General features: G+C 39.0%; 1 protein-coding gene across 1 annotated transcript in view; it reads left to right on the top strand.

The window, feature by feature from the left end:
• CSTPP1 (centriolar satellite-associated tubulin polyglutamylase complex regulator 1) overlaps positions 1-26,841 on the top strand; it is a 187,331-nt gene that overhangs the window by 36,167 nt on the left and 124,323 nt on the right. Inside the window, exon 2 of the mRNA XM_079929743.1 lies at positions 1,309-1,411. Coding sequence (XP_079785869.1) covers positions 1,309-1,411 — 103 coding nt within the window. The remainder of the gene's footprint in view (positions 1-1,308; positions 1,412-26,841) is intronic.

Here is a 26,841-nt window from a genome sequence, read left to right as displayed (position 1 = left end):
CTGCGCTCTACAGCTCACAAGCCACAACTATTGAGCCCACGTGCCACAACTACTGAAGCCCGCACGCCTAGAACCCGTGCTCCACAACAAGAGAAGCCACTGCAATGAGAAGCCCGCACACTGCAACGAAGAGTAGCCCCCGCTCACGACAACTAGAGAAAGCCCGCATGCAGCAGTGAAGACCCAATGCGGCCAAAAATAAATAAATAAATGTATAAAAAAATAAAAATAAGTAAAATAAATTATGATACAAATGAACTTATTTACAAAACAGACCCACAGACATAGATGACAAACTTACAGTTACCAAAGGGGAAGGGGGAAGGGATAAACTAGGAGTTTGGAATTAGCAAATACAAACTACTATATATAAAATAGATAAACAACAAGGTTCTACTGTATAGCACAGAAAACTATATTCGATCTCTTGTAATAACTTGTAATGGAAAAGAATATGAAAAAGAACATATATATATAACTGAGTCACTTTGTTGTACACCAGAATCTAACACAACATTGTAAATCAACTATACTTCAATTTATAAATAAATTAATTAATTTAATTAAATAATGTTTCTTTCCACACTTGATAAAGAAGAAAACAGGTGCAGATTAAATAACTATCCAAGACTAAGCTATCAGACAGAGCCATGATTCCAACCCAGGTCTGTCTAATTCTAATACTCATCACCCTGTATTACAAGCCCATGATTAAGTCACACATTTATCCCTCACAACAAATGTAGAAAACATGATTTCTGATAAATTGGGCCACACAGATTTCATGGTCTTATTATTTATCAAGGTTAATAACTTATGACAACTTTACTGAAATCTTCATGGTCCTTAAACTTTTTCAGTGACTTTTTTTTAAATTAAAGAATTGAGTTTTCCTTGCAGTCAGATCATCCATGTTTCAGGCATAGAATCATTACTCCCTGGGATAAATTTCTGGGACACGCAGAAGTGGAAGAAGGTGGAAGGAGGTAGGAAGAAAGAATTCCCAGGTGTACCTGCTAAATGGTGCTAAAGCTCCTCACCCTAATCACTGAAATGAAGAGTGAAGGGTTGATATTAATACTAACAGCCAATCACACGGCAATAGGTTATGTTCTACAGCATCTCCCATTCTGCCCATTGAGACTAGCTCAGTTAGGGCCAGCAAGTTTGGTTTGCCTATTCCGGTCCACTTCCTAGAACAGAACCAACACCTTGATTGACTTTCATGGCCTACTGGGATTGGAAGGACTTTTTTTTTTGTATCCCTCTCACTTTCTCTTTCTGTCTTTGTTTGTTTGTTTTTTGTAGCCCAGCGCCATGTCCTCACATACATGGAGGATGCAGTATGCCAGCTGCTAGAGAACAAGGAAGATATTAGCCAATATGGCATTGCCAGGTTCTTCACTGAATAGTAAGTACATGAGTGCTTTGCCTATAGCGTGGGCCCAGAGGAGGCTTTTGGAAGCAGGCAAGATACATGAAAAGTAGAGCAGGGCAATGCTGATTATGTAGTGGCAGTGAATGCTTAGACTGATTGAGGGCTGCCCAAACAGGTTTTGGAACATGCCTTTGGTGCAGCTAGTTTTGTCCAATGATAAGTCTCATGAGTGGTGATAACTATAAAAGTTCAACTGCTGCTTGTTTGATCTATTAGATCTGGTTTTTTTAGGTTCCTCTTATAATTTTTAACTTTCCCTCTTATTCAGAATATTCACTCTGATTTCCTTTAGTCAGTGTTCCTTTAGCCTGTGTTTTTCTTGGCTGGCTTTTTTCGTGGAAATGCTTAGGATGATATTCCTCTGCAGTTTTCTTTCTACAGGAGGCTGTGTCAATCACTTAATGATTTAAGATTATTTCTAGAGGCAGGACATCTTTCACAGATTATATCTTTGAGGAGTAGTGTTTCTTTATAAAGTATGCTTGGAGTGTGTAAAAGTCAAAATGATTATTTTTTAATTTATTAAAAAATTGTTTTCTTCAAGTTATAATTTATTCAAGATATAATTGACGTATAGTACTGTCTAAGTTTAAGGTGCATGGCATAATGATTTGATTTACACACATCATGAAGTGATTATCATAATAAGTTTAGTGAACATCCATCATCTTATATAGATAGATAATTAAAGAAATAGAAAAAAACTTTTTTCTTTTGATGAGAACTCTTAGGATTTACTCTCTTCACAATTTTCATTTGTAACATGCAGCAGTGTTAATTATATTTATCATCTTGTACATTATTACATCCCTAGTACTGGTTTATCTTATAACTGGAAGTTTTGCCTGCCTTTATGCACTTCCTCCTATCCCCCACCCACCTCCGATGACCCGAAATCTGATCTTTTTTTCTATGAGTTTGTTTGTTTTTGAATTATTGACCTATAACACTGTTAGCTCCTGTTACACAACATAGTGATTTGATACTTCTATGCATTTGAAACTGATCACTGCAATAAGTCTAGTTGTGATAGTTCACCATACAAAGATATTACATAGTTTTTTGTTTTTGTTTCTTTTTTAGGTATTACATAGTTATTGACCATATTCCCCACACTGTACATTTCATACCCGTAAGTCATTTAGTTTGCAACTGAAAGTTTATACCTCTTAATCTCTCTTACCTATTTCTTTCTTTTTGGTATCACAGAACTGTTTTTAGGCTGAATGAAATAATCAGTTTAAAATACCTTGGTCTTCATGAAAGGATATGCTAAAGAAATACAAAAAATTATTTTTATTACCAAAATGCCAACATATTTATATAATCATTTGTCTTCTTTTTCCTTTTTTTCTGGTTTATTGTAAGCATTCTAAAAAAGGAAGAATAGCCTCTTATAGGCTTCTACTTATGGTGCATCATGAGCTCAAGTCCATCCTCCTTGAAAACAATTTTATTTTCCTTTCTGTTCTCCAGAGGTTCGTTGAAGATCAGACATCTCTTCTAATGGCCTTAACTTGGGTTGCTGTTAGGGGAATTCTTGACTCCCCCTAGCTCTTTTGCTGAGCTATAAGTCTTGCAAACAAAATCTAGATTTCTTACGGATTGGAATTTCAAGTTCCTGGGAAAAACAGGCTTGCCAGGATCAGAGCTGGTCCCTTCTCTTCTCCCAGTCTTCTAAAGGAGGGTGAAGTAGAACAAGGAATGTCACTTGTTCTCGAGGTATGGGCTGAAGCAAATGAGGTGGACTGGGAATAAAGACTGAGATTGAATAGCCTTGCTTGCTTTTACAGAACTGACAAGCCTAGGGGTCAAGTTTCTAGGCTATTTAATCTGTACGAGCACCCTTGAGGCTCCTTGCCAAATGAAATATGATTCTTCTGGGGACAGTGCTTCTTCCTGGCTTTTTTCATTTTACTCTATTCCCCCTCCCCCATCTCCTTTATAAGTCCTTTCCCTACTGTGCTGGTTCCTTGAGGATAGGCATCATTTCTTCTTCATCCCTGTATTCCCAATACCTGGCATGATGCTTATTATATGATAGGTGTTAGGTAAATGTTGAATCTACAGCTGTATCTGTATTTTAGGTTATTGCATACTATCCACTCTTATTCTTGGTCTTATTATGAATAAGGACCGTCTCTTGTTCTTTCTCTCTTTTTTCTTGATTCTTTTGATAAAGTTCTATATCCTGCCATTTAAGAAGCTGTCTACTGGAATTCCCTGGCGGTCCAGTGGTTAGGACTCCGCACTTACACTATAGGGGGCACGGGTTAGGTCCCTGATCAGGAACTAAGATCCCATATGACGCGCAGCACGGCCAAAAAAAAAAAAAGAAGCTGTATACCATGTATGTAGCACTCCAAAAGTGAACCCACTGGTGTATGTAACTAATACCGAACTCTAGTAAGACTTATAACTGTTTCCAAATGCTATTGATTATAGCTTTTATCTAGCAGTACACTGTTAGAAAAAAAAAAATCTTAAGACTTTTTTCCACAGTGCTGATAGAAATCTAGTTGCCAAGTGAGCAGTTTCTTGTCCTTAGAAAACTAAAAATTACATAATCTATGTGAATGGCACATACCTGACATTTTTTAAAAATAGATCTTTATTGGAGTATAACTGCTTCACAATACTGTGTTAGTTTCTGTTGTATAACAAAGTGAATCATCCATATGCATACATATGTCTCCATATCCCCTCCCTCTTGAACCTCCCTCCCACCCTCCCTATCCCGCCCCTCTAGGTCATCGCAAAGCACCGGGCTGATCTCCGTGTGCTATGCTGCTGCTTCCCACTAGCTATTGAACATTTGGTAGTGTATATATGTCGATGTTACTCTCACTTCACCTCAGCTTCCTCCTCTCAAGCACCCCCCAACTGTGTCCTCAAGTCCATTCCCTATGTCTATGTCTTTATTCCTGCCCTGCCACATCGGTACCATTTCATTTTTTTTTTTTAGATTCCATATATATGCATTAGCATACAGTATTTGGTTTTCTCTTTCTGACTTACTTCACTCTGTATGACAGACTCTAGGTCCATCCACATCACCACAGATAATTCAATTTCGTTTCTTTTTATGGCTAATATTCCATTGTATATATGTGCCTCATCTTCTTTATCCATTCATCTGTTGATGGACACGTAGGTTGCTTCCATATCCTGGCTATTATAAATACTGCTGCAATGAACATTGTGGTACATGTCTCTTTTTCAATTATGGTTTTCTCAGGGTATATGCCCAGAAGTGGGATTGCTATGTCATATGGTAGTTCTATTTTTAGTTTTTTAAGGAACCTCCATGCTGTTCTCTGTAGTGGTTGTATCAATTTACATTCCCACCAACAGTGCAGGAGGGTTCCCTTTTCACCACACCCTTTCCAGCATTTACTGTTTCTAGATTTTTTGGTAATGGCCATTCTCCCTGACATTTCTATAACTCTAAAACACCATATTGGCCTGAGGCAAGTTATTTTAAGAGGTGAGCCAGCATCAAAGCTCCAAAATCCTTAAAAAAAACAAAAAAACACAAAACTCAACTTGAAAGGTGTTCGTATATGATTGAATAGGAAGTAGTATTTGGTAGACAAGGAGACCTGAATGGTAGAAGTTCCTGATTTTCCTTTGATTGTGAATTTATCTACTGAAAATCCTTCTTTCGCAGACCTGAGTTTTGTATTGATTTATAGAAGCATAATGAAGTGAAAAGAGCTCTGCCCTGGGAAGAAAAAGAGCTCCTATCCTTATAAGTCCTCACTCCATAATCTTGGGAAAATTTCTGAAATTTTTTTCCTTTTTTTTTGGGCTGTGTTGGGTCTTCGTTGCTGCGCATGGACTTTCTCTACTTGCAGTAAGCGGGGGCTACTTTTCGTTGAGGTGCGCAGGCTTCTCATTGCGGTGGCTTCTCTTGTTGAGGAGCTTGGGCTCCAGGCTCACAGGCTTCAGTAGTTGCAGCACGCAGGCTCAGTAGTTGTGGAACGTGGGCCCTAGAGTACGCGGGCTTCAGTAGTTGTGGCTTGCGGGCTCTAGAGCGCTGGCTCGGTGGTTGTGGCACACTGGCTTAGTTGCTCAGTGGCATGTGGGATCTTCTCGGACCAGGGATTGAACCCATGTCCCCTGCATTGGCAGGTGGATTCTTAACCACTGTGCCACCAGAGAGGTCCCTCTGAAATTTTCTGGGCTTCAGTTGCCTCAACTGTGAAATGGGTATAATAAAGTCTAATGTGCTAATAAATAAAAATAACGTAATAATTATATATTATAATAAAAAATGTTTTATTAAACTCATACTATGTTTCAGCAACTATAATTCTTTGAAATAGGTAATATTATTATCTCTATTTTATAGATGAGGAAACTGAGGCTCAGAAAAGTTAAAATAGCTTCTTTAAGTTCACAAGCTAATAAATGACAGAATTAGGAACCAAGCCTCATCTGCAGTATTACAAAGGCCACTATTCTGTACTGTCTCCAAGTCGCTATAAGGCCTAATGTTGCTGGAGGCCTAACCAGATAATAATATGAGGTCTCTTCTAGCTATGGTTTCTGGATTCTTTGAAATTTCCCTTATGAGCTGTACTTCACACAGTTTATCATATAGCTTTGTCTGGTGACCTCCATTCATTGCCATTTAAATGTTTTATGTTGTCCTTTTGGAGGGGATACAATTGGAGCTGTCTCGAAACAATAGGAAACATAATTTTTTTAAAAATGTGTTAAGTGTGCACTTCCATCTCTCAGTTTCAAGTTCAGACATTGAGATTTTCATACGTTTAATGGTGGATAATTTACCTTTGAGCAATGATAAAAATACTCTTCAAAATTGTTTTTGGAAGGTTTTTCTGCTGATTTTCTTCTATGGATCGGCTTGTCCTCTCACCTGTGCTGTCACTCCTTCGTGCTTGGTGTTTTCCAACAAATCCATGATTGTTCCAGCAAATCTGGATAAGCTGTAAAGCATGAGTAGCTAAGCTGTACTGTGTGTGTGTGCGTGTGTGTGTGTGTCTGCAAGACTGTGAGCTCTTCAGATCATATTCTTCTGGACACTCTTGAAAGAGGGATACGAAATCCCACAGGATTTTCTTTCATGTTGTATGCAACCTCTACCTCTGAATGCCATCTTTCAACCAATGAAAGGTAAAAGGAATTAATATTTAGAGGTGCCGCTCTAAGAATAGACCAAGTGTCGGCACGGGGTCAGGACCTCTGAAGAAGTACAGACAAGAAAATGAGTCTAGAGTAGCTGTAACTTAGAAACCACAGCAGAGTGTGACCAGGTTCTTGTGGGAAAGATAAAATGAGAAATGTGTTTTTTTAGGACATTGGAAAATAATGATGAGAGAAAAACAGGCTGAAATCTGAGAATTCCTATCACGATTGGGAACCCTTCTTCACAGGCTAAATTGATAGTTACAACACTGTGGCATCAGAGAGCTTGACCTCCACATACTAATATAGAAAAGAATAATACTCTGTGGTCTTGGTTGGTGGGCCCAGGAGGACTCTTTTTTTATAATCAAGTGTCTTGTTTTTGTTTTTTTTTAAATGATGATTTTACCTTTCTAGGGAAGTTTTCATGATGACTGTTTTGGTTACAAGTACATATACAGATATCCTTCATTGATGGAAGTTTTTTTTAAGGATATGTGAGAATATAAGACAGCATTCATTCAGTAATTATTTTTGAGCACCTGCTGTGTGCCTATGTGTATTTGGCAATGAAGAAGACATAGTGGTGAACAAGACAAATAAGGTAATTACCCTCATGAACCTAGCTGTTTAGTGAGGGAGATAGTCAATAAACAAGTAAGCTGACAATGACGACAATAGCTAATAGTTAATAAATACTTGCTATGTGCTGGGCATGGTTCTAAGCATATAACATGTGTTATCTCATTTAATTCTCAAAATACTATGAGGTGGAATATTAGTATTATCTTCATTTTATACATTAGGAAATTCAGGCACACAAAAGTAACATTCCCTAGGTTACACAGCTGATAAGTGTAACAAGGAAGTAACTAGGATAATGTGATATATAGGATGGCCAGGAAGGCCCCTTGGAGGAGATGGCATTTGAGGGCTTATCCCATGGAATGACTGGCTCATCCCATTTGAGAGCTGATAAGTTATCTCAGCTCAGGTGACCTACCTTCTTTTTGTCCACCTTTATTACCTAGGCTTTCTGTGTCCAAAAAAAATAATTTGATTGATTTTATGTGCTGCTTCTCAGAGTGGAATACCCTTAACAGGCAGTAGTCATAGAAAGCTATCTTACAAGTAATTGGCCTCCCTCATGCGCTGCTCATATATAATAAGTAAAAACAATAAAATAATTAGTCATAAAATTATTTGTGTTATCTAATAGATAGTATAAATATGGAGATGGAAGTATTTATCAATCTTTGGAAAAAGAACATTAGTAATTCCATTGTGATACATATTATCAGAATTCAGTTGGGAACTTGCATGCTTTTTTATATACTCTTGTAGTAAAAGGTATCAGCCTCAAATTCCTTTTTTTATTGTTTTAATTAGAATAAGTCCATGAAATGTGAACTTCATTAATTCACTCTTGGAGAAAAAAAGGAGATTCCAATAGTGCATATTCTTAAATCACTTAAAATATAACTTAATGAAAACAATGCATGATTATAAAATATGTATTATTTCTTCTTTTTTAAAACAGGTGCTCTAAGCCCTATGAAAGATGACCCACTTCTCTCCTCAGTAATCTAGAACAGTCAGGGTATAAACTTTCAGTTCTAAAATTGGCAAATTTTTTAGGATTATCCACCACCCAGCATTTAAGTAATGTTTTGGGTTCTTCTTGTGCCCATGGTAACAGAGGAGTGGATTTGGAGCAACAAGAAACACATCAGAACAAACTAGGAACTCACTGATTTCCAGGCTCATAGCTTTGAATGAGGGGTGGACTTAAGACTTCTCTGGGCCATTTCTGCTCCATGTTTTCCCAATTTATTGTTGTTAAATTGAGTCAAAATGTGGTATAGTGAAGGAATGGTGACTAATCCTATCATTGGCTTCTTCAAAAGGTGTAATACTTCTCCCAGCCTACCCCTCACCCCCATCTTTTTTCCACAGTTCAGTTCTTAGCTGGAGTTGACACATTGTAACAGAAAATAATCCATTTTTCATTGTCAACATCTGGATTCTCAGACTCAGATAATTGCCACGAATAGATTTTGCCATAGCTGAAGCAATCCTATCCTCACTGTTATTGGCCCAGGCATTTCTGTTAAGCCATCATTTGTGAAATCTATAGAGGATTCTGGTTCTTTTCCATATTACCAGAGGTATCTTATAGCAAAAGGACACCAGGGAAACATAGTGGTGAGTTGAGAGTCACCAAAATCTATTTTGAAACTTAAAAATCCAGGTTCATTGAGGACATAAGAAGCTGCTTATTTGCTTAGAATCCGTCTCTCTTCTTCAGTCCCTTCATGTTTTGATTATAGGAAACCATCCAGCAGCACTTGACCTGGTAACTGAGGAAGCCATTTCACAGCCCACTGGTCCCCTGACTCATTTAGAAGTTGCAGTCAAAGGTTATGGAAGTAATAATTGGGCCCAGATTCTCCCTGTCAGGAAACACCTTACTTCCCCACCCCCTCCCTGCTACAATTTAAGAGAAATTTAGCTGTTGTGAAACTGTTCAATAAGAGGAAATGAAGGAACTCCATCCTTGGCTGAAGTAGTCTCAAGACCCAGCGATATTATTTCTGTTTTCATGGGAGCTGCTTTTACAGCTAGCTAGTATAAATTTTAGGTATAATTCTCCACACTAAAATATTTCCCCTTAGAGAAATTACTTGATTTATTTTAATCTATAAATAATATAAAGAACCTTTACTTGGTCCAATCCAAGCCCTGGTATTCCTTGTCACTCTGATAATTCCCTGAGTACTCCTCTGGCAATCAGGTAGACACACACAAATCCGAAGTAACATGTCAGTAGTGCTATTAGCAACGTAAAATAGCTAATCAGAAGTTAAGAAACTTTACTTCGTCAACAATAGAGCAATTTAAATTCATCAGTGCTTTCAACTTCTTCCATAATTTGCTCAGAGCTCTCGAAGATCTGTGGTGCTGGCAGCACAGGCCTGGCATGAGAGCAGGAAAGAATGACACAATCTGGCACCTTTAACCAGAGGGTTGTTAATGAACTGGGATGGGGCCAGAGGGGAGAAAGGGGAAGGAGGATGGACAGTTAGATTTTTGGCAGCCACACAAAGGTCCTTCTTCCCTGAGAAAAGTGAAATGAAAGTCAAATGAAGCTTCTCTCTGTTATTATGATTTACTAAGATGTTTGTCTGTCCATAGCCTCTGGCCCCATGGCAGGTGCATCTTTGCATTCTGACTTCCCCACAAAACAAATTCTCAGGATCCTTCAAGAGGGGTCATATCCGACCAGGTTCTTGTCTGAGGCTACAACTGTGATTTCTTTTTTCAACTAACAAATGTAGCTCTGAGCAGCACGGTAGATACTACCTTATCAGAAAATGTTATGAGCATGTAAATTTTTTGAAGACTCATTATTCCAGGATTACTGAGTTCTGGGGCTGCCACAGTAGGTAATGCCATTTCTGGTGTGGCCATAGAAGCAGCCTTGAATTTATCCCTTTGTCATTAAATAGCATTAATAACAAATGCCTTTGTTAAGGTCCTTGTGTTATATTTTCCAAGTCAAAACAATTGCTAGGGATGAAAATACCTGTCTCATAGGGTTGTTATGCAAATCTAGTGAAATGACAGGTATAAAATATCTGACTATATGTAATTCATTTTCATCGAGTCTCATTCCCCTTTATCTCCAGTTTTCTGGGATTTTTGCTTCCCTCCTACTTCATGGCTTTTTTGGAAAGTGATAGTCTTCTTCTTCTTTCTCTTTAAATGGTATCAAAGTTGAAAATCTTGAGGACTTTTAGTCTGTCTTGTTTTCTGTAACACTTTTTGCTTACCCTGCACTGTTTGGAGATTAAAGACGTTTGATGATTTTCTGCACGACTATTAGCCATTTAGTGTTAGCCACTTCACTCATTATTTAGTTTATTCAGAGAATAGCCTAAGAAAGCTTTTCTTTTCTTTTTTCACAAAAAAGCCATTTCCTCACTTCCTGTCTATACCCTCTTTCCTCTGGCTGCCAAGATTTTAAAAATTCAAGGTGTAATGGGAGACCTGAGCTAGTCGGGGCTATGCAGCTTGCATTGTTCCCGCTCTTAGCTCTAGCAGTACAGTGATGTGCTCAGGGTAATGAAAAGCAGACATTCTCTGCTGAGGTCATTGCTCGTCACACTGGCAGCTTGCTCCAGGAAGCTGTTTATCTGTGCTTGCTGAGCCAAGCTCCAGCCTCCAAACAGTTGGATGCACTGAGAAACCACAGAGCCCAAAGAGAGAATGTTACACGGGCAGGTCCAGGCAGAGACAGTATATTTACACCACACAAGCTGCAATTTACATGTGTGGGGGTAATTGCTCATCTGCACCCTCTCAGACTTCACCTTCTATGTAATATATGTGCCCTCTCAAGGGGGTTTAACCTAGAGAACTGTGCAGCTCTGTCCAAATTGCCCTGAACATCCGCTAAATTGCCGTAAGGAAAAAAAGGTATTATAGAAAACTTGATGTAAAAACCACCTTTTTTTTTTTTTTTTTTAACTGGACCATTTTTAAAGTCTTTATTGAATTTGTTACAATATTGCTTCTGTTTTATGTTTTGCTTTTTTGGCCTTGAGGCATGTGGGATCTTAGCTCCCTGACCAGGGATTGAACCCACAACCCCTGCATTGGAAGCCGAAGTCTTAACCACTGGACCGCCAGGGATGTCCCCAAACCACCTTTTTGTGTGTGTGTGTGGTACGCGGGCATCTCACTGTTGTGGCCTCTCCCGTTGAGGAGCACAGGCTCCGGACGCGCAGACTCAGCGGCCATGGCTCACGGGCCCAGCCACTTCGCGGCATGTGGGATCTTCCCGGACCGGGGCACGAACCCGTGTCCCCTGCATCGGCAGGCGGACTCTCAACCACTGCGCCACCAGGGAAGCCCACCCAAACCACCTTTTTAAGGTAGTATTTTTCTGAGTCAAATTTGTTGTTCAGAATCTTAAACCATACAGGCCCTATCTCTAAAGCATCCCAAAACACTGTTCCTTGCATGGTTTTTCCAACTAAATATTTTTCTTCATGCCTTTACCGAAATAGCAGGTATTGTTATAGAGCTTCAAATGTGGCCTATATCAATAGGAATATAAGATATGGTCACATGCCTAAGGGAGTGTAATCTGGTTGAGGAGATAATGCTTATTGATTAACAGCTACAGAACAATTCAAGACCTTATATAATTGCATTAAATTGTGCTCTGAGATCTGAGAGTAAGGTGAAATAATGGGTACTACAGTAGTTACATCATAGAGGAGTTTGTTTTGACCTCTGTGATGGTTAATTTTATGTGTTAACCTGACCAAGCTAAGGGGTGCCCCAGTAGCTGGTAAAACATTATTTCTGGATGTGTCTATGAAGGTGTTTTCAGAAAAGATTAGCATTTGAATCAGTAAACTGAATAAAGAAGATTGTCCTCACCAATGCATATGGGCATCATCTAATCCACTGAGGGCCTGATTAGAACAAAAAGGTAAAGAAGGGTAAATTTGCTTGAGCTGGGATTTCCATTTTCTTCTGCCCTTGCACATCTGCACTCCTGGTTCTCAGACCTCCAAACCTGAACTAGAACTTAACACCATTGGCCCCCTGATTCTTGGGTCTTTGGACTCAGACTGAGACTTATACTATTGGCTTCCCTGGCTCTTAGACCTTCAGATTTGGTTGAATTAACCAACTTTCTTTGTTCTCAGGATTGCAAGTGGCAGATCATGGGACTTCTTGGCCTCTATAATCACATGAGTCAATTCCATAATTAGATAAGCTATATCTCCTCTTATATATATTTATATATATACTATTGGTTCTGTTTCTCTGAATAACACTGACTAATATAACCTGGAAAGGTGAGTAGAATAGGGATAAATGAAAAAGAAAGAAGTATTTTTATGTGACATGAAAGCACTGTAGCGTAGTGGTTAACAACACAGGCTTTGGAATCAGATCTATGTTCGAGAGCCTGCCATCTAACTTAATAGTATGTGACCTTGGGCAGGTTGCTTAGCCTCACCTATAAAATAGGGAGACTCATATAATAAAATAAAATTCCATGTTACATGACTGATAGAAGGTTTAAATGAGATAATGAATGTAAAGTGCTTGGCATTCTACCTAAGATATACTAGGTGTTGAATAAATGATAGGTACTGCTACTGTTCATTCATTCAAAAATATTTACTGAGTGCATTTTGTTAGTTTTCTAGACACTAGGGGATAGAAGTGAACAAAACAGACAAGAAATCTCAACCTTCATGGAGCTTCCATTCTGAAGTTAGCTATCATTCAAACTATCTTTATTTCACTTTTTTTTCTCTTTTAATTATTTTAGACTTACAAAAAAGTTGCAAAAATATTATTGAGTTCCTATAACCCTTTCACCCAGCTTCCATCAATGTTAACGTCTTCTATAACCATAGTATAATTACAAAAGTCAGAGACTTATTACTTGAAAACTATTAACTATCTATAGACCTCATTTGAATTTTCACCTTCATTTTTGAAGGCCTGTTTTCTCTTATATAAATTCTAGGTTGGCAATTATTTTCCTTTAGCACTTTGCATATACCATTCCTTTATCTTCTTGTTTACACTGTTTCTGTTGAGAAGTCAGCTATCAGTCTTATTCTTACACCTTTGAAAATAATCTTTCCTTTTACAATAATCTCTAGCTACTTTTGGATATTTGGTCTTTGGTTTTTGGTAGTTTTTCTATGATGTGCCTAGGTTTGCTTTTCTTTATATTTATAAACTATTTGGGGTTCTCAGTGTTTCTTGAACACGTAACTTACATCTTTTATCAATTTTGGAAAGTTTTCAATTTTTAGCTTTTCAAATTACTTCTGTTGCACTATCTTCACTCCTGGGATTCTAATGACACAAACATTAGACTTTTTCATGGTATCCACTCTTATGCACTTTTCTGCATTTTTTCATCATTTTGTCTTTCATGCTTCATTGTGAATATTTTTTTCTATTTTACAGTTCATTAATTCTCCTTTCATTTATGTCTAGTTTGCTGTTAAACCCATCTACTGAGTTCTTAACTCCAATTATTATTTTGTTTTTGTGTGTGTGTGTGTATGTGTGTGTGTGTGTGTGTGTGTGTCTTACTGTGGCACTTTTAATCAGTCTTTTAAATGCAAAGGAAAGAAGAAAGAAATTGCAAGTTGGACGACCCAGCAATCCCACTACTGGGCATATACCCTGAGAAAACCATAATTCAAAAAGAGTCATGTACCACAATGTTCATTGCAGCTCTGTTTACAATAGCCAGGACATGGAAGCAACCTAAGTGTCCATCGACAGATGAATGGATAAAAGTTGTGGCACATATATACAATGGAATATTACTCAGCCTTAAAAAGAAACGAAATTGAGTTATTTGTAGTGAGGTGGATGGACCTAGAGTCTGTCATACAGAGTGAAGTAAGTCAGAAACAGAAAAACAAATACCGTATGCTAACACATATATATGGAATCTAAAAAAAAAAAAACAATGGTGAAGAACCTAGGGGCAGGACAGGAATAAAGATGCAGACATAGAGAATGAACTTGAGGACATGGGGAGGGGGAAGGGTAAGCTGGGACGAAGTGAGAGAGTGGCATGGATTTATGTATACTACCACATGTAAAATAGATAGCTAGTAGGAAGCAGCTGCATAGCACAGGGAGATCAGCTCAGTGCTTTGTGACTGCCTAAAGTGGTGGGATAGGGAGGGTGGGAGGGAGATGCAAGAGGGAGGGGATATGGGAATATATGTATACGTATAGCTGATTCACTTTGTGATAAAGCAGAAACTAATACACCATTTTAAAGCAATTATACTCCAATGAAGATGTTAAAAAAAAAAAAGGAATTGCAAGTTGGGGAAACTGTAAATGGTTGAAAGTTAGTTTGAAGAAACCTTAGGATTTGTTTACTAGTATTTCTCATACTTTTCTTAGTCTTGCCTCCCCTACAGTGCATCTTCATTCTTTCTTATTTTTATTTCCAGCAGCAAAGAGGATTTTAATTAGCTTACTTTCTATAGTTTATTCCTCTAGTTTATTCTGAAAACCTTCGTTTTAAAATAGTAGTTCAAATATGCTTTTCTTGTTTGTTTTTTACAGACTTATTTTTAGAGCAGTTAGGTTCACAGCAAATTTCAGAGGAAGGTAGAGATTTTTTATATACCCTCTGCCCCCTAAAAATTCATGCTTCTCTCATACCAACATCCCACCAGAGTGGTACACTTGTTACAATTGATGAACCTGCACTGACACATCATTATCCCCCAAAGTCCATAGTCTACCTTAGGGTTCACTCTTGGTGTTGTACATTCTCTGGGTTTGGACAGATGTGTAATGATATATCCATCATTATAGTATCATACAGAGTATTTTTATTGCTCTAAAAATTCTCTACCTGTTTATCCCTTTTTTCCATTCCAATTTCTGATATTTTTACTGTCTTCACAGTTTTTCCTTTTCCAGAATGTCATATAGTTGGAATCATACAATATGTAGCCTTTTATGATCATTATATTTTTTTAATTCTAGAATTGCCATTCAGCCATCATTAAAAAGTCTACAAATAACAAATGCTGGAGGGTGTTTGGAGAAAAGAGAACCCTCCTACACTGTTGGTGGGAATGTAAATTGGTGTAGCCACTATGAAAAGCAGTATGGAGGTTCCTCAAAAAACTAAAAATAGAGTTGCCATATGATTCAGCAGTCCCTTTCCTGAGCATAGATCCAGACAAAACTATAATTCAGAAAGGTATATGCGGGCTTCCCTGGTGGCGCAGTGGTTGAGAGTCCGCCTGCCGATGCAGGGGACACGGGTTCGTGCCCCGGTCCGGGAAGATCCCACATGCCGCGGAGCGGCTGGGCCCGTGAGCCATGGCAGCTGAGCCTGTGCGTCCGGAGCCTGTGCTCCATAACGGGAGAGGCCACAACAGTGAGAGGCCCGCGTACCGCAAAAAAAAAAAAAAAAAAAAAAAAATGGTATATGCACCCCTATGTTCATAGCAACACTATTTACAATAGCCAAGACATGGAAACAACCTAAATGTCCATCGACAGATGAATGGAGAAAAGGAAGATGTGGTACATATATACAATGGAATATAGTCAGCCATCAAAAAGAATGAAATAATGCCATTTGCAGCAACATGGATGGACCTAGACATTATCATACTAAGTGAAGTAAGTCAGAGAAAGACAAATACCATATGATATCACTTATATGTGGAATCTAAAATATGACACAAATGAACATATCTATGAAACAGAAACAGACTCACAGATATAGAGAACAGATTTGTGGTTGCCAAGGGGGAGGGGAGTTGGAGGGAAGGATTGGGAGTTTGGGGTTAACAGATGCAAACTATTATATAAAGGATGGATAAACAACAAGGTCCTACTGTATAGGACAGGGGACTATATTCAATATCCTGTGCTAACAGGATACCATAACAGAAAAGAATATGTAAAAGAAAATATATATATAACTGAATCACTTTGCTGTATAGCAGAAATTAACACAACATTGTAAATCAACTATACTTCAATAAAGTTTTTTTAAAAAGAATTGCCATTCATTTCTTTTTTAATGGTTTCTTTACTAGATCTTATCTTTCATTTGCTTGACCATAGTAAAGCATGGTTATAAACAGTCCTTCATTCATTATTTGGATTCTCTGTGGGTCTTTGTCTATTATCTACTCTGTCTCTTGGTTTTTTACTCCATTGTCTTATCTTGTAGTATACTTTTCCCCCCTTTAGTTGAGTGTTGTATATTGTATCAATATATGAAAAACTATAGAGATAATATGAGGCCTAGAATGATGTTATCTTTCTTCAGAGAGGATTTACATTTGCTTTTGGCAGATGGCTTGAGCACTCACAATCCTGGATTACCTCAGTTCAATCAGGGGTTGAAATCATTTGAAGCTGGGCATAAGTATCAGGGAGGGCTGATCTATCAATATTTCCAGGTATAGCTTTTCATGGTGCCAACCAGAGCCTGAAGGATTTACCAGAGTCCCTCTCCCCAGCCTTGGTGGGTCCTGAACTCCAGTTTTTTGGCTGCCAAGTCTTAAAAATCATTTGAAAACTCAAGAACTTAACATCAATTCAAAACTATTACCTGCTCAGGCTATCAGCTGCCTCTTTCATGACTAGTAGAGGCCCTTGGAACTACTAATGGGTATAATATTACCTTATTTTTGAAGTGGTGATGACTATAAATGATATTGTGAGATATCTGGAACAACTTTAATATGATATGAAAATACCTGAGATTTCTATTGTTGAAAAAATCACAGGAACTGCTAATTCTACTATATTTACATTCATAGTTGAAGGAAATACTAAATTCCAGTTAAAGGTTACTAAAAAATAAAGATGTAATTTTTTTCCTATCCAAGTTTGTAGATTCCTTGCATTCAATCCATGGACCCTTCTGTTTAGAATTCCTGCCCACTGGGAAGAGTGGCACCAAACACTGGGCTTACCTCTTTGGATTTTATTCTCCTCTTATACGTGGCCTTGTCGTTCTTCATTTGACTTGGTGGCTCTCTGATGACTTCAGATAGATGCTTTTAATAGTTCATCCAGTTTTTCTCAGCCAGGAGGATTGGTCTAAATTACTTAGTCTACCTTTATTGTAAGAGGAAGTATTTGGAACTTTCATTCTAGTGGAATATAATTATATTAGCAGAAGTAGAAAGGGGTCATAAAGGAGGGGTCATAAAGGAGTCTAACTTGACTTGTGGAGGACCAGTACACGTTGAAAAGCAACAAACAAGAAATATATAATTAGGATAGGGTCAGTCTGTGGAAGCCTCAATTATATTGAGATAAGAAGAAAGGCAAAGTAAAAATACCTTATAAAGGCTGAGAAGTAAACTCACTGCTTGGTCTTTTTTTTAAAATTTATTTTTGGCTGTGTTGGGTCTTCGTTGCTGTGCATGGGCTTTCTCTAATTGTGGCGAGTGGGAGCCACTTTTCGTTGTGGTGCGAGGGCTTCTCATTGCAGTGGCTTCGCTTGTTACGGAACACGGGCTCTAGGCACATGGGCTTCAGTAGTTGTGGCACGTGGGCTCAGTAGTTGTGGCTCGTGGGCTCTAGAGTGCAGGCTCAGTAGTGGTGGCACAAGGGCTTAGTTGCTCCGCGGCATGTGGGATCTTCCCGGACCAGGGCTTGAACCCATGTCCCCTGCATTGGCAGGCGGATTCTTAACCACTGTGCCACCAGGGAAGCCTTTGGTCTTCTTTTAATTTTTAAAATTCAGTAACTATTTATTAAGCCCTACTAAATGCCAGTCACTGTGTCAGACATGGTCCTCAAGGAATTCACTGTCATTCTTACGTGAAGCAGAAATAATGGCAGTTTACATACCAGAAAAACGCTATTATTCTACAATGTTTGTGGACCCACTATATGCTAGGCACCATGCTACTGAAGGATATAAGATGAATAAGCCAGTTGAACTCGAGGAGCTTATGAACTCAAGGAGAAAATTCAGAAGTAAGCATAATTATTAAGATGCTATTAAATAAGTACCAAGTAGAATTTCGTGTTTTGGGATAAGTGGAAGAAGAGATTCATTCTGACTATGAATTTTGAGCTTCAGATGGTCCTTAGAAGATGAATAATGGAGAATGGGAGCTGAGCAAGGAGTGCATCTCTAGCCAAGTCAACAGCATGAGCAAGGGCACAGAGGTTTGGTGTATTTAGAGAATGATAGAAGGTCTGTGGTCAGCGGGTTAGTCTGTTCAAGCTGCTATAACAAACTGTCATAGACTATGTGGCTTATAAACAACAGAAATTTATTCCTTGCAGTTCTGGAGGCTTGAAGTGCAAGGTCAAGGCTGACAGATTCCATGTCTGCTGAGCCCTGCATCCTGGTTCATAGATGACCATCTGTTTGCTGTATACTCCCATGGTGGAAACGGTGAGGAAGCTCCCCTGAGCCTCTTATAAAAAGGGCACAAATCCCATTCATGAGAGCTCCACCCTCGTGACCTACCTCCCAAAGGCCCCATCTCCAAATACAATCACATTGGGGATTAGGTTTCAACATATGAATTTTGAAGGGGACACAAATATTCAGCCTATTGCAGTGAGGTAATAGAACTCAGGAAGATATTTCAGCGAGGGGTTAGAAAGATAGTTTTCTATCCTATGTGACTGGTAGGGTGTTGGTGCCATTGACTGAGATCATTCAATTCAGGAATTATGTCTTACATACCTGTTATGCCTTGGTTTATGACAGGTGCTGGAGAAACAATGACTAATAAGGCATGGTCCCTACCTTGAGGGTACTCACGGTCAAATAAGCCAGTGATTAAATTACTTGTGATTTGAGCTAACTAGAGGTTTAAGGTGCTAAGAATAAGACTGTCCAGAGGACAGATATCTTAATTAAACTTGAAGAGTCAGGGAAGGTGTCACAGAACAGGTAGCCTTCTAAGCTGAGTATTCTTTTCCTAATTTATTTATTTATTAAAATCAGAGTTATACATGCATACAGTTTAAAGAGTGAAATAGTTCTATAAGAATTGTAAAAAAAAAAAAAAAAGCATTCTTCCAACTCTCTCTCAATTTAGTTTCCCTTTCCTCAGAGATAATCACTTTCAACTCAGAGTGATTTATTTGGCATTTATTTCTAGACCTCTAAATGACTAGCTTATGTTGCTACTTCTTGATTTTTTTCAAATCCAGGTGCTATCTATTGACTTCCCGCTGTGTAAGATATAACCCTAATGCCCTTTAACACCCTTTACTGCACATGTGTGCCTTTGCTCACCCGCCACAACTCCCAGTATACTCATATCAAGGTTTTTGTTGTATCATTATTCAGTGTTTATATTTTATAACTATACAAACAGTGTCAACCCCTGAACTATGTTGTGCAATCTTCTTGCCCCTATGATTACCCCGCTCCCTCTTTTTTCTTGTTTGGTTGATTTCCTGTAGACTTATCACCAAGTGAACCAAATTCTACCCACTTGAGTAAATTTCCCTTTAGTACTGTGCTATTTATTTTCCACTTGCCCCTCCAGATCCACTCTCTACATTTCTCTGCTCTGGAGGGCTGATCTGTATGGATTTTAATCCATAGGTTCCCTTGCTCTGTGGCTTCCATTTGGGCTAAAGCCAGTGGGAGGTACTGGCAGGAGATTGAAGGGCAGGAGGAGAGAGCGTGAGATTGGGATATCTATTCACTTGTTTCTCTTTCTACCAGTTTGCTGTGGGCTGCATTGGCTCTGTTCCTCTACTGAAGGTCACAGCTCAAGTCGAATGGTCCCTACTCTTTCTGGATTCAAGAAAGCATTCCCTCTGCTTGTCTCTTCAGGCCTAGGGGTAAAAAACAGATCCTAACTGTTGCTGGCCCTTAGGTAATCCACTTTCCCTTAGCCCTGTCCATACCTTTGTAAATATTTTTTCTAAAAAACTTTCCTCAGCTATCCTTTTTAAATGCATTATCTGTTAACTGCCAGGACTCTGACAGAAGCAAGTACATTAATATTTGCATGTATTTATTCTCTCTGTTTTATCTCCTTAAAGAAGTCTCCTCCAGAATCTTCTGGTTTGCTTTATCTTTATTATTTTATCTCTCTGTATGCTATATAGCAGTTATCAGGGACCTCTGGATTTCACCATTACCCTTCAGATTCCCTGTCTTCCTTCTTCCTTGTTTCTGGTGTAGTAGTTTTAAAAAAGGACCCCACATTCTTTGATATTCCTGCCGTAGAGAAGTGGGATCTATGTGCCCTCCCCTTGAATATGAATATAATAAAGTAACACTTTGTGACTTCCCAAGGCTAGGTCACAAAAGGCCATGTGGATTCTGTTTCTGGGACCTCGGTTTTCAGAAATTCCCTCTCAGGACCCCTCTTACTAACCAGCTGCCATGTGTAAGAAGCCCAGCCACAAGCCTGGTCTTCAAGTCATCCCAGTCCTGGCACCCAACATGTGAGTGAAGAAGCCTCCTGATGATTCTATCCCCAACCCTTTGTATCGACCCCAGCCATTCAAGCCTTTCCAATTTAGGTCCCAGACATCATGGAGTAAAGACAGGGCGTCTCTGCTGCACTCTGTATAATTCCTGAACCTACTGAATGCACAAGCATAGTAAAATTTTTATTTTTTATGACAGCAAGTTTGGTGTGGTTTGTTATGCAGCAGTAGAGGTCCGAACAAAATTTGTTCCTGGGAGTGAGTTGCTGCAGTAACAAAAACCTAAAACATGCATCATTGGCTTTGAGACCAGGCAGCAGGCAGAAATCAGAAAGACCTTGAGGAGACTGTTAGTGGAAGTCTGATGGGCCTCAAGGAGGCTATCAATGAAGCCTTAATAAAGAGTGAGGAAAATGTTATTGGAAGCTGGAGGTAAGAGGACCCCTGGTTATACAGTGACAGGAAGTTTGTCAATACTGTTTGTTACCTTTGGTAATGTGAAAAAATAGGAAATGTAAATGAACTATTTGGTTTTCAGGTAGGATTTAGAGGAAATATAGAGAGCTTGGGACAGTCTTTCTAACCAGCAAAAAATACTCAAAGTAAGAAAGTGCCTCGGGCTTCCCTGGTGGCGCAGTGGTTGAGAGTCCGCCCGCCGATGCAGGGGACATGGGTTCGTGCCCCGGTCCGGGAGGATCCCACATGCCGCGGAGCGGCTAGGCCTGTGAGCCATGGCCACTGAGCCTGAGCGTCCGGAGCCTGTGCTCCGCTAACGGGAGAGGCCACAACAGTGAGAGGCCCACGTACCACAAAAAAAAAAAAAAAAAAAGTGCCTCAAGGCAAAGATCGAATACAGAGTGCTGTCAGAAAAATGTGGTCTTAGAGTAAGGATGTACGTTTGTTAAAACCTCAGAAAGATTTCAAGGTGGAGCCTCTTAGACTCTTTCAGATAGACAAAAGACCTAAAGATCCTAAGGGTGTTGTCTCATTGCAGCCTAAGAAAACCCAAATAGGGCCTGTCTCAGGGAGACTTGGGTGTACAGCTTTTGTCTGATGAAGAAAAACCCATGTTTTTAAGAGAATTGTATTGGGGGAAGTACCACCAGTTTGGACTAAAGAGGATAGAGATAAATACAAAACAAAAAGTTACCTTAGGACCTCTAGACTTCTATGGGCAGGAAGCAAGCCAAGAAAGCCCCTCCACTACAAACTGAAGCAATGTTTCATGGAAATGAAAGTATGATTCAGAAGATGGAACCAAAAGCTCAGAGTATAGAGTCAAAGGTCATGGAAAGTCATTACCAGGAAGAGGTATTGGGCCCAAATCAAGGAAATAAGACATGTGCCTGTGTGGATTTCAGAATTGCAATGGACCAGTGGCTACATATTGCCTCCTATTCTCCCTCTTTTTGAATGGAAGTCTATTGTGTTTATCCTATGCCTGTATCATCATTGTACATATGGGAGCGTATAACTTATCTCCTCAGTTTACAGGTGTTTAGATGAGTAATCAGACTGTGGAGCTGTACCCCAAAAGTTGTACTTGAGGAACTTCATCTGCACCTGGTTTTGATTTATATGACAAGATCCTGGAGTTTGGGTTGATGCTGAAATGGAGTTAGACTTTAGGGGTTTAGGAGAGCAGGGTGTATTTTGCATTTGGGAGGAATGTAAATTTGGGAGGGAAACTGTGGCAGATTATATTTTCCAAAGATAGCTGCACCAATGTCTCCTATCCTACATGTTCTTCTACAAAGTGACCTTGCCACACCCCCAATAAAAAGTGGAGTCTAGGACTTCCCTGGTGGTGCAGTTGTTAAGAATCTGCCTGCCGATGTGGGGGAACAAGGGTTCGATCCCTGGTCTGGGAAGATCCCACATGCCGCGGAGCAACTAAGCCCATGCACCACAACTACTGAGCCTGCGCTCTAGAGCCCACGAGCCACAACTACTGAGCCCGCGTGCCACAACTACTGAAGCCCGTGTGCCCTAGAGCCCACATGCCACAACTACTGAAGCCTGCGTGCTCTAGGGCCTGCATGCCACAACTACTGAGCCTGCATGCTGCAACTACTGAAGCCCACACACCTAGAGCCTGTGCTCCTCAACAAGAGAAGCCACTGCAGTGAGAAGCCCATGCCCTACAATGAAGAGTAGTCCCCACTAGCCACAACTAGAGAAGGCCTGCGAGCAGCAACGAAAACCCAACACGGGCAAAAAATAAGTAAAAAAAACAGAAAAACAAACAAAAAGAAACTGGCTTGTTCATTTAAAGAAAAAAATGGTGGAGTCTAATTTTTTACAATGATGTGCCTTGGTGTGCATCTATATTCATTCATTGTGCTGGGCTTTTAAGGATCCTTTTGTTCTGGGAACTCATGTCTTTCAGTTCTGAGAAATTTTCTTCAATTTTTTTTCTTGCCTTCGTTTTCTCTGTTCTTTCAAACATCTTGTCTACTTGCATATGCACCCATGTAGTTTTATATCAATGGTATCATACTATTCATGCTGTTCTGTATAATGAATATTATTTTTCAGATTATATAGGCTGTATATCTTTTAAGATTTATCAAATGATATGACATTTAATATTTATCAATTAGCATGGCATTTAAACATAATCATTATACCTATATCTATATATAAAAAATCTATAGGCTGTTTCGCACACCTGAAAGTGGCCCACACACCAAATAAAAACTTTTTTAGACTAGGTCCCAATTTGAACTTCTGAAAATACGGTCACCATATGCTAAGGCATGAATTAGGGAATGAACGTGGTGTTTGATGTTCCCCATTACTCTTTTCATTGCTCTCCCTTGCTCGTCCCTCCTTTCTTACGTGATGACCCTATCTGAGATGGGTCTACATAATGGAAAGTAGTTTAGAATTGTGATATTTTATGGAAACAATTATCTGTAATAACTTTTTGTAAAAATTGTATGTTTATTTTGGAGTTTTAAGCCTGGTGGTAAGACAGAATTTTTTTCTTAGGAATCCAGATTTTCTCTTTAATCGGCAAAACCCTTTAATTTGCTAAAGATCAGTTTTGTGCCCTGTTGACCGCTCAGTGGAACAAGCAAGTGTTAAGAGATCCCTTGTGTTTTTTCTTTGGTTGTAAATTCCATCAAGCTAGCCCATTAATTACAGTGGTTGGGAATTGGAGAGCTGTTCATTTGGCAATTAGAAAAGGGTGGTGGATGAAAGAAAAATACCTTTCTGATATTTTTGCTTAGGAATTTAGGGATTCAGAATTTAGTCATAAACGACTTGAATTGTTTGAATTCAATTCAAACAATTGAATTGTTTTGAATTGTTAATTCACTTAAATCCTTCACTTGAATCACTCTTAAATCCTTCCTTGTTTTGTAACATACAAGAACTTAAGAGATAGCTAAAACAGTGGTTGGGAAATTCTGTTGTGGATTTAAGATCCTCGAAAAGCATCATCCTTTAATGGGCATAGTGTTTTGGTGATAGATAAGTATCGGTTAGCTAATAAAGTGAGAAGTCCCAGGTCCCGTGGTTACCTCTCTGCATCAGAGGAAGTGTGTAGTTTGTAGGCAAGAGGCAATTTCTTTGGAGTTCACAGTCTCTGTTCTGCAGGGCTTTTTTCTTTCTTTCTTTTTTTTTTTAAAAATATCATCCTAGAGATAACAAGAACATTTAGTGGCACTAGATGGTACTCATCAGGAGTTTAGGATGTTTGCATGTTAGGTTGTTTAAAACAAGGCAGAAAGGATTACTTATTGCCAGCTGCATCATTCCTGGCAAGAGCTTACTAGTTCGCTGCTTGGTTTTTTGTTGTTGTTGTTAACCCATTAGAGAAGCTAACCACTATATTAGTTCCAGCCAAATCTTTGTCATCACTGGTCCTAAAAAGCTCTTGGGGACCTAAGAGCACCTGGCCATTCTGAAAGCCTCTATGCTCAGTGATTGATGCTCATCTCTGCAGGCTCCCCAAAGCCCTCGTCCCTTTTTCCTGAAGCACCTTCAAGCATTTCTGCATGGCTACCCACTCTCTTCTATTATATCTCCTCCTCCTGCCTTACTGAATACTGGATTTCCCAGCTCACAACTCTTAAGAAGGAGCTTTATTTCAGAGTAGAAAAGGGCCCCCATATGTGGCCTATTATATCCATATCAACTTGCTTACCCTTTTCAAACAGCTATTGTCTTTTAATAGGGTCCTGCCTGGCAGGGGGAGTCCTTAATACCTGCCATATAAGAATGGGCAGCTTGAGTTACAGCGAACTGCAGTTTGGTGCTCTGATCAAAAGGCCTCTGTTGTTTTTAGGGTTTTTTTTTTTTTTCCCCTTCCCTCTCTCTCTCTTTCTATATCCTAAGCTAATAATTCAGCACAGCAAGGTCATTACTGGCTTTGAATTGAGAGCTGAGAGTGTTAAATTACTGACCTAGAATAAAAGAGATCTGGGGGGCTCTCAGGAAAGATAAAGGGATTCCGGCTAGTAAAGTGCAAGCCCAGCAACCTCGCTTCTTAACAATATTATTTTTTTTAATCCTCTCTGTCTTCAAAAGTCTTTTCTGGGACAAGGAAAGATCCCCAGTTAGAGAAATTAGGTTAGGAACTCAATGACATCTTCTGAGAATTGTGGCCCAGGTGCTAGAAGTTCATGGACGCCTATGTAGCTGTCCTTTTTGTCTCCCCACCTTGTTACTATTTCACTCTCTTCCAGCTTGCTCCTTAGCCAAATATTGGTCCTTTATCACATAAGTCAAATATATTTGTGATATTTCAGCTGAAAGATTATCTCCCACACGGGGATTTCAGACATGTGAAAAACATACCATTTAGCCCCTAAAATATTTTTCAAATATGACATTGTCATCAAAAGCTACTTCTAGTCCATTTATATTTTGTAAATAATGTTTGTCTGGTCCTCACATACTTTAACAAGAAAAAAATTCCCCCACTGTGAATGAATTTGACACCTTTTCTCTACTATATTGGGTCTTCTGAAGAAAGTCATTTCCACCCCTTCATACTTTGTCAAAACTATTACCTCCCATATATCCTTTTTCACAATTATCTCTTAAAAGCCAGGCACCATTCATATCCTCTGGAAAATGTTGACTTCCTAAATTTACTATTTTTAGAAAAGTCCCTGAAATCCACTTTCACAGATTTTCTGTACATCAAAGTAATAATAATAGCTAATAGTCCCTGAATGTGCCAAGAATTATACCACAGGCATTATTATCACGTTTAATCTTTGGCAACCTTATATAGTAAGCATTCCTATTATCACCATTTTACAGATAAAACATAATTGAGACACAAAGTGGTTAAGTACCTGGCCCAAAGTCACACAGCTAAAAAGTGGTAAGATTTGCCCCAGACTAGCGCTTCTCAAACTTTAATGTGCATATGAATCACCTGGAGATCTTGTTAAAATGCAGAATGGGGTTTATTAGGTCTGGGATGGGACCTAGATTCTGATCTCTAAGAGGCTTCTAAGGGACACCGATGCTGCCGTCGCTGGTCCACACTTTCAGTAACAAAGCTGTAGACATTCTTACTTTGGACCCACTCTAAAAAATGTTATGGTTATAACTTCCAATTTCTCATTCCATCAGGCAATTCTATAAATATACATACTGGGTTTTTGTGTTACTACTATTATCTTAACCAGTATCTTCATTTCTTTATTTTTATTGTGGTAGAATATACATAACATACAATTTACCATTTTAACCATTTTTAAGTCTACATTTCTGTGACATTAAGTACATTCACATTGTTTTGCAGCAGTCACCACCATCCATCTTCAGAATTTTTTCATCTTCCCAAACCGGGACTCTGTACCCATTAAGCACTAACTCCCCATTTCCTCCTCCCGCTATGCCCTGATAACCACCATTCTACTTTCTATCTCTATGAGTTGACTACTCTGGATACCACATATAGGTGGAATCATATAATAGTTGTCTTTTTGTGACTGGCTTATTTCATTTAGCTTAATGTCCTCCAGGTTCATCCATGTTGTACCATGTATCAGAATCTCCTTCCTTTTTTGAGGCTAAATAATATTTCATTGTATGCATGTATCACATTTTGTTTATTCATTCACCTGTCGATGGACACTTAGGTTGCTTCCACTTTTTGGCTATCGTGGATAATACCACCATGAACGTGGGTGTACAGATATCTGAGTCCCTACTTTCATTTCTTTTGACAATAAACCTGGAAGTGAAATTGCTGGTTTATATGGTAATTCTACCAATATCTTACTTTCTAAGGTACAAGTTTA

This window comes from Stenella coeruleoalba (assembly GCF_951394435.1).
Source record: "Stenella coeruleoalba genome assembly, chromosome: 8".
NCBI classification, from domain to species: domain Eukaryota; kingdom Metazoa; phylum Chordata; class Mammalia; order Artiodactyla; family Delphinidae; genus Stenella; species Stenella coeruleoalba.
Note: the sequence above shows the minus strand (reverse complement) of the source record. Positions and strands in the feature narration are given on the sequence as shown.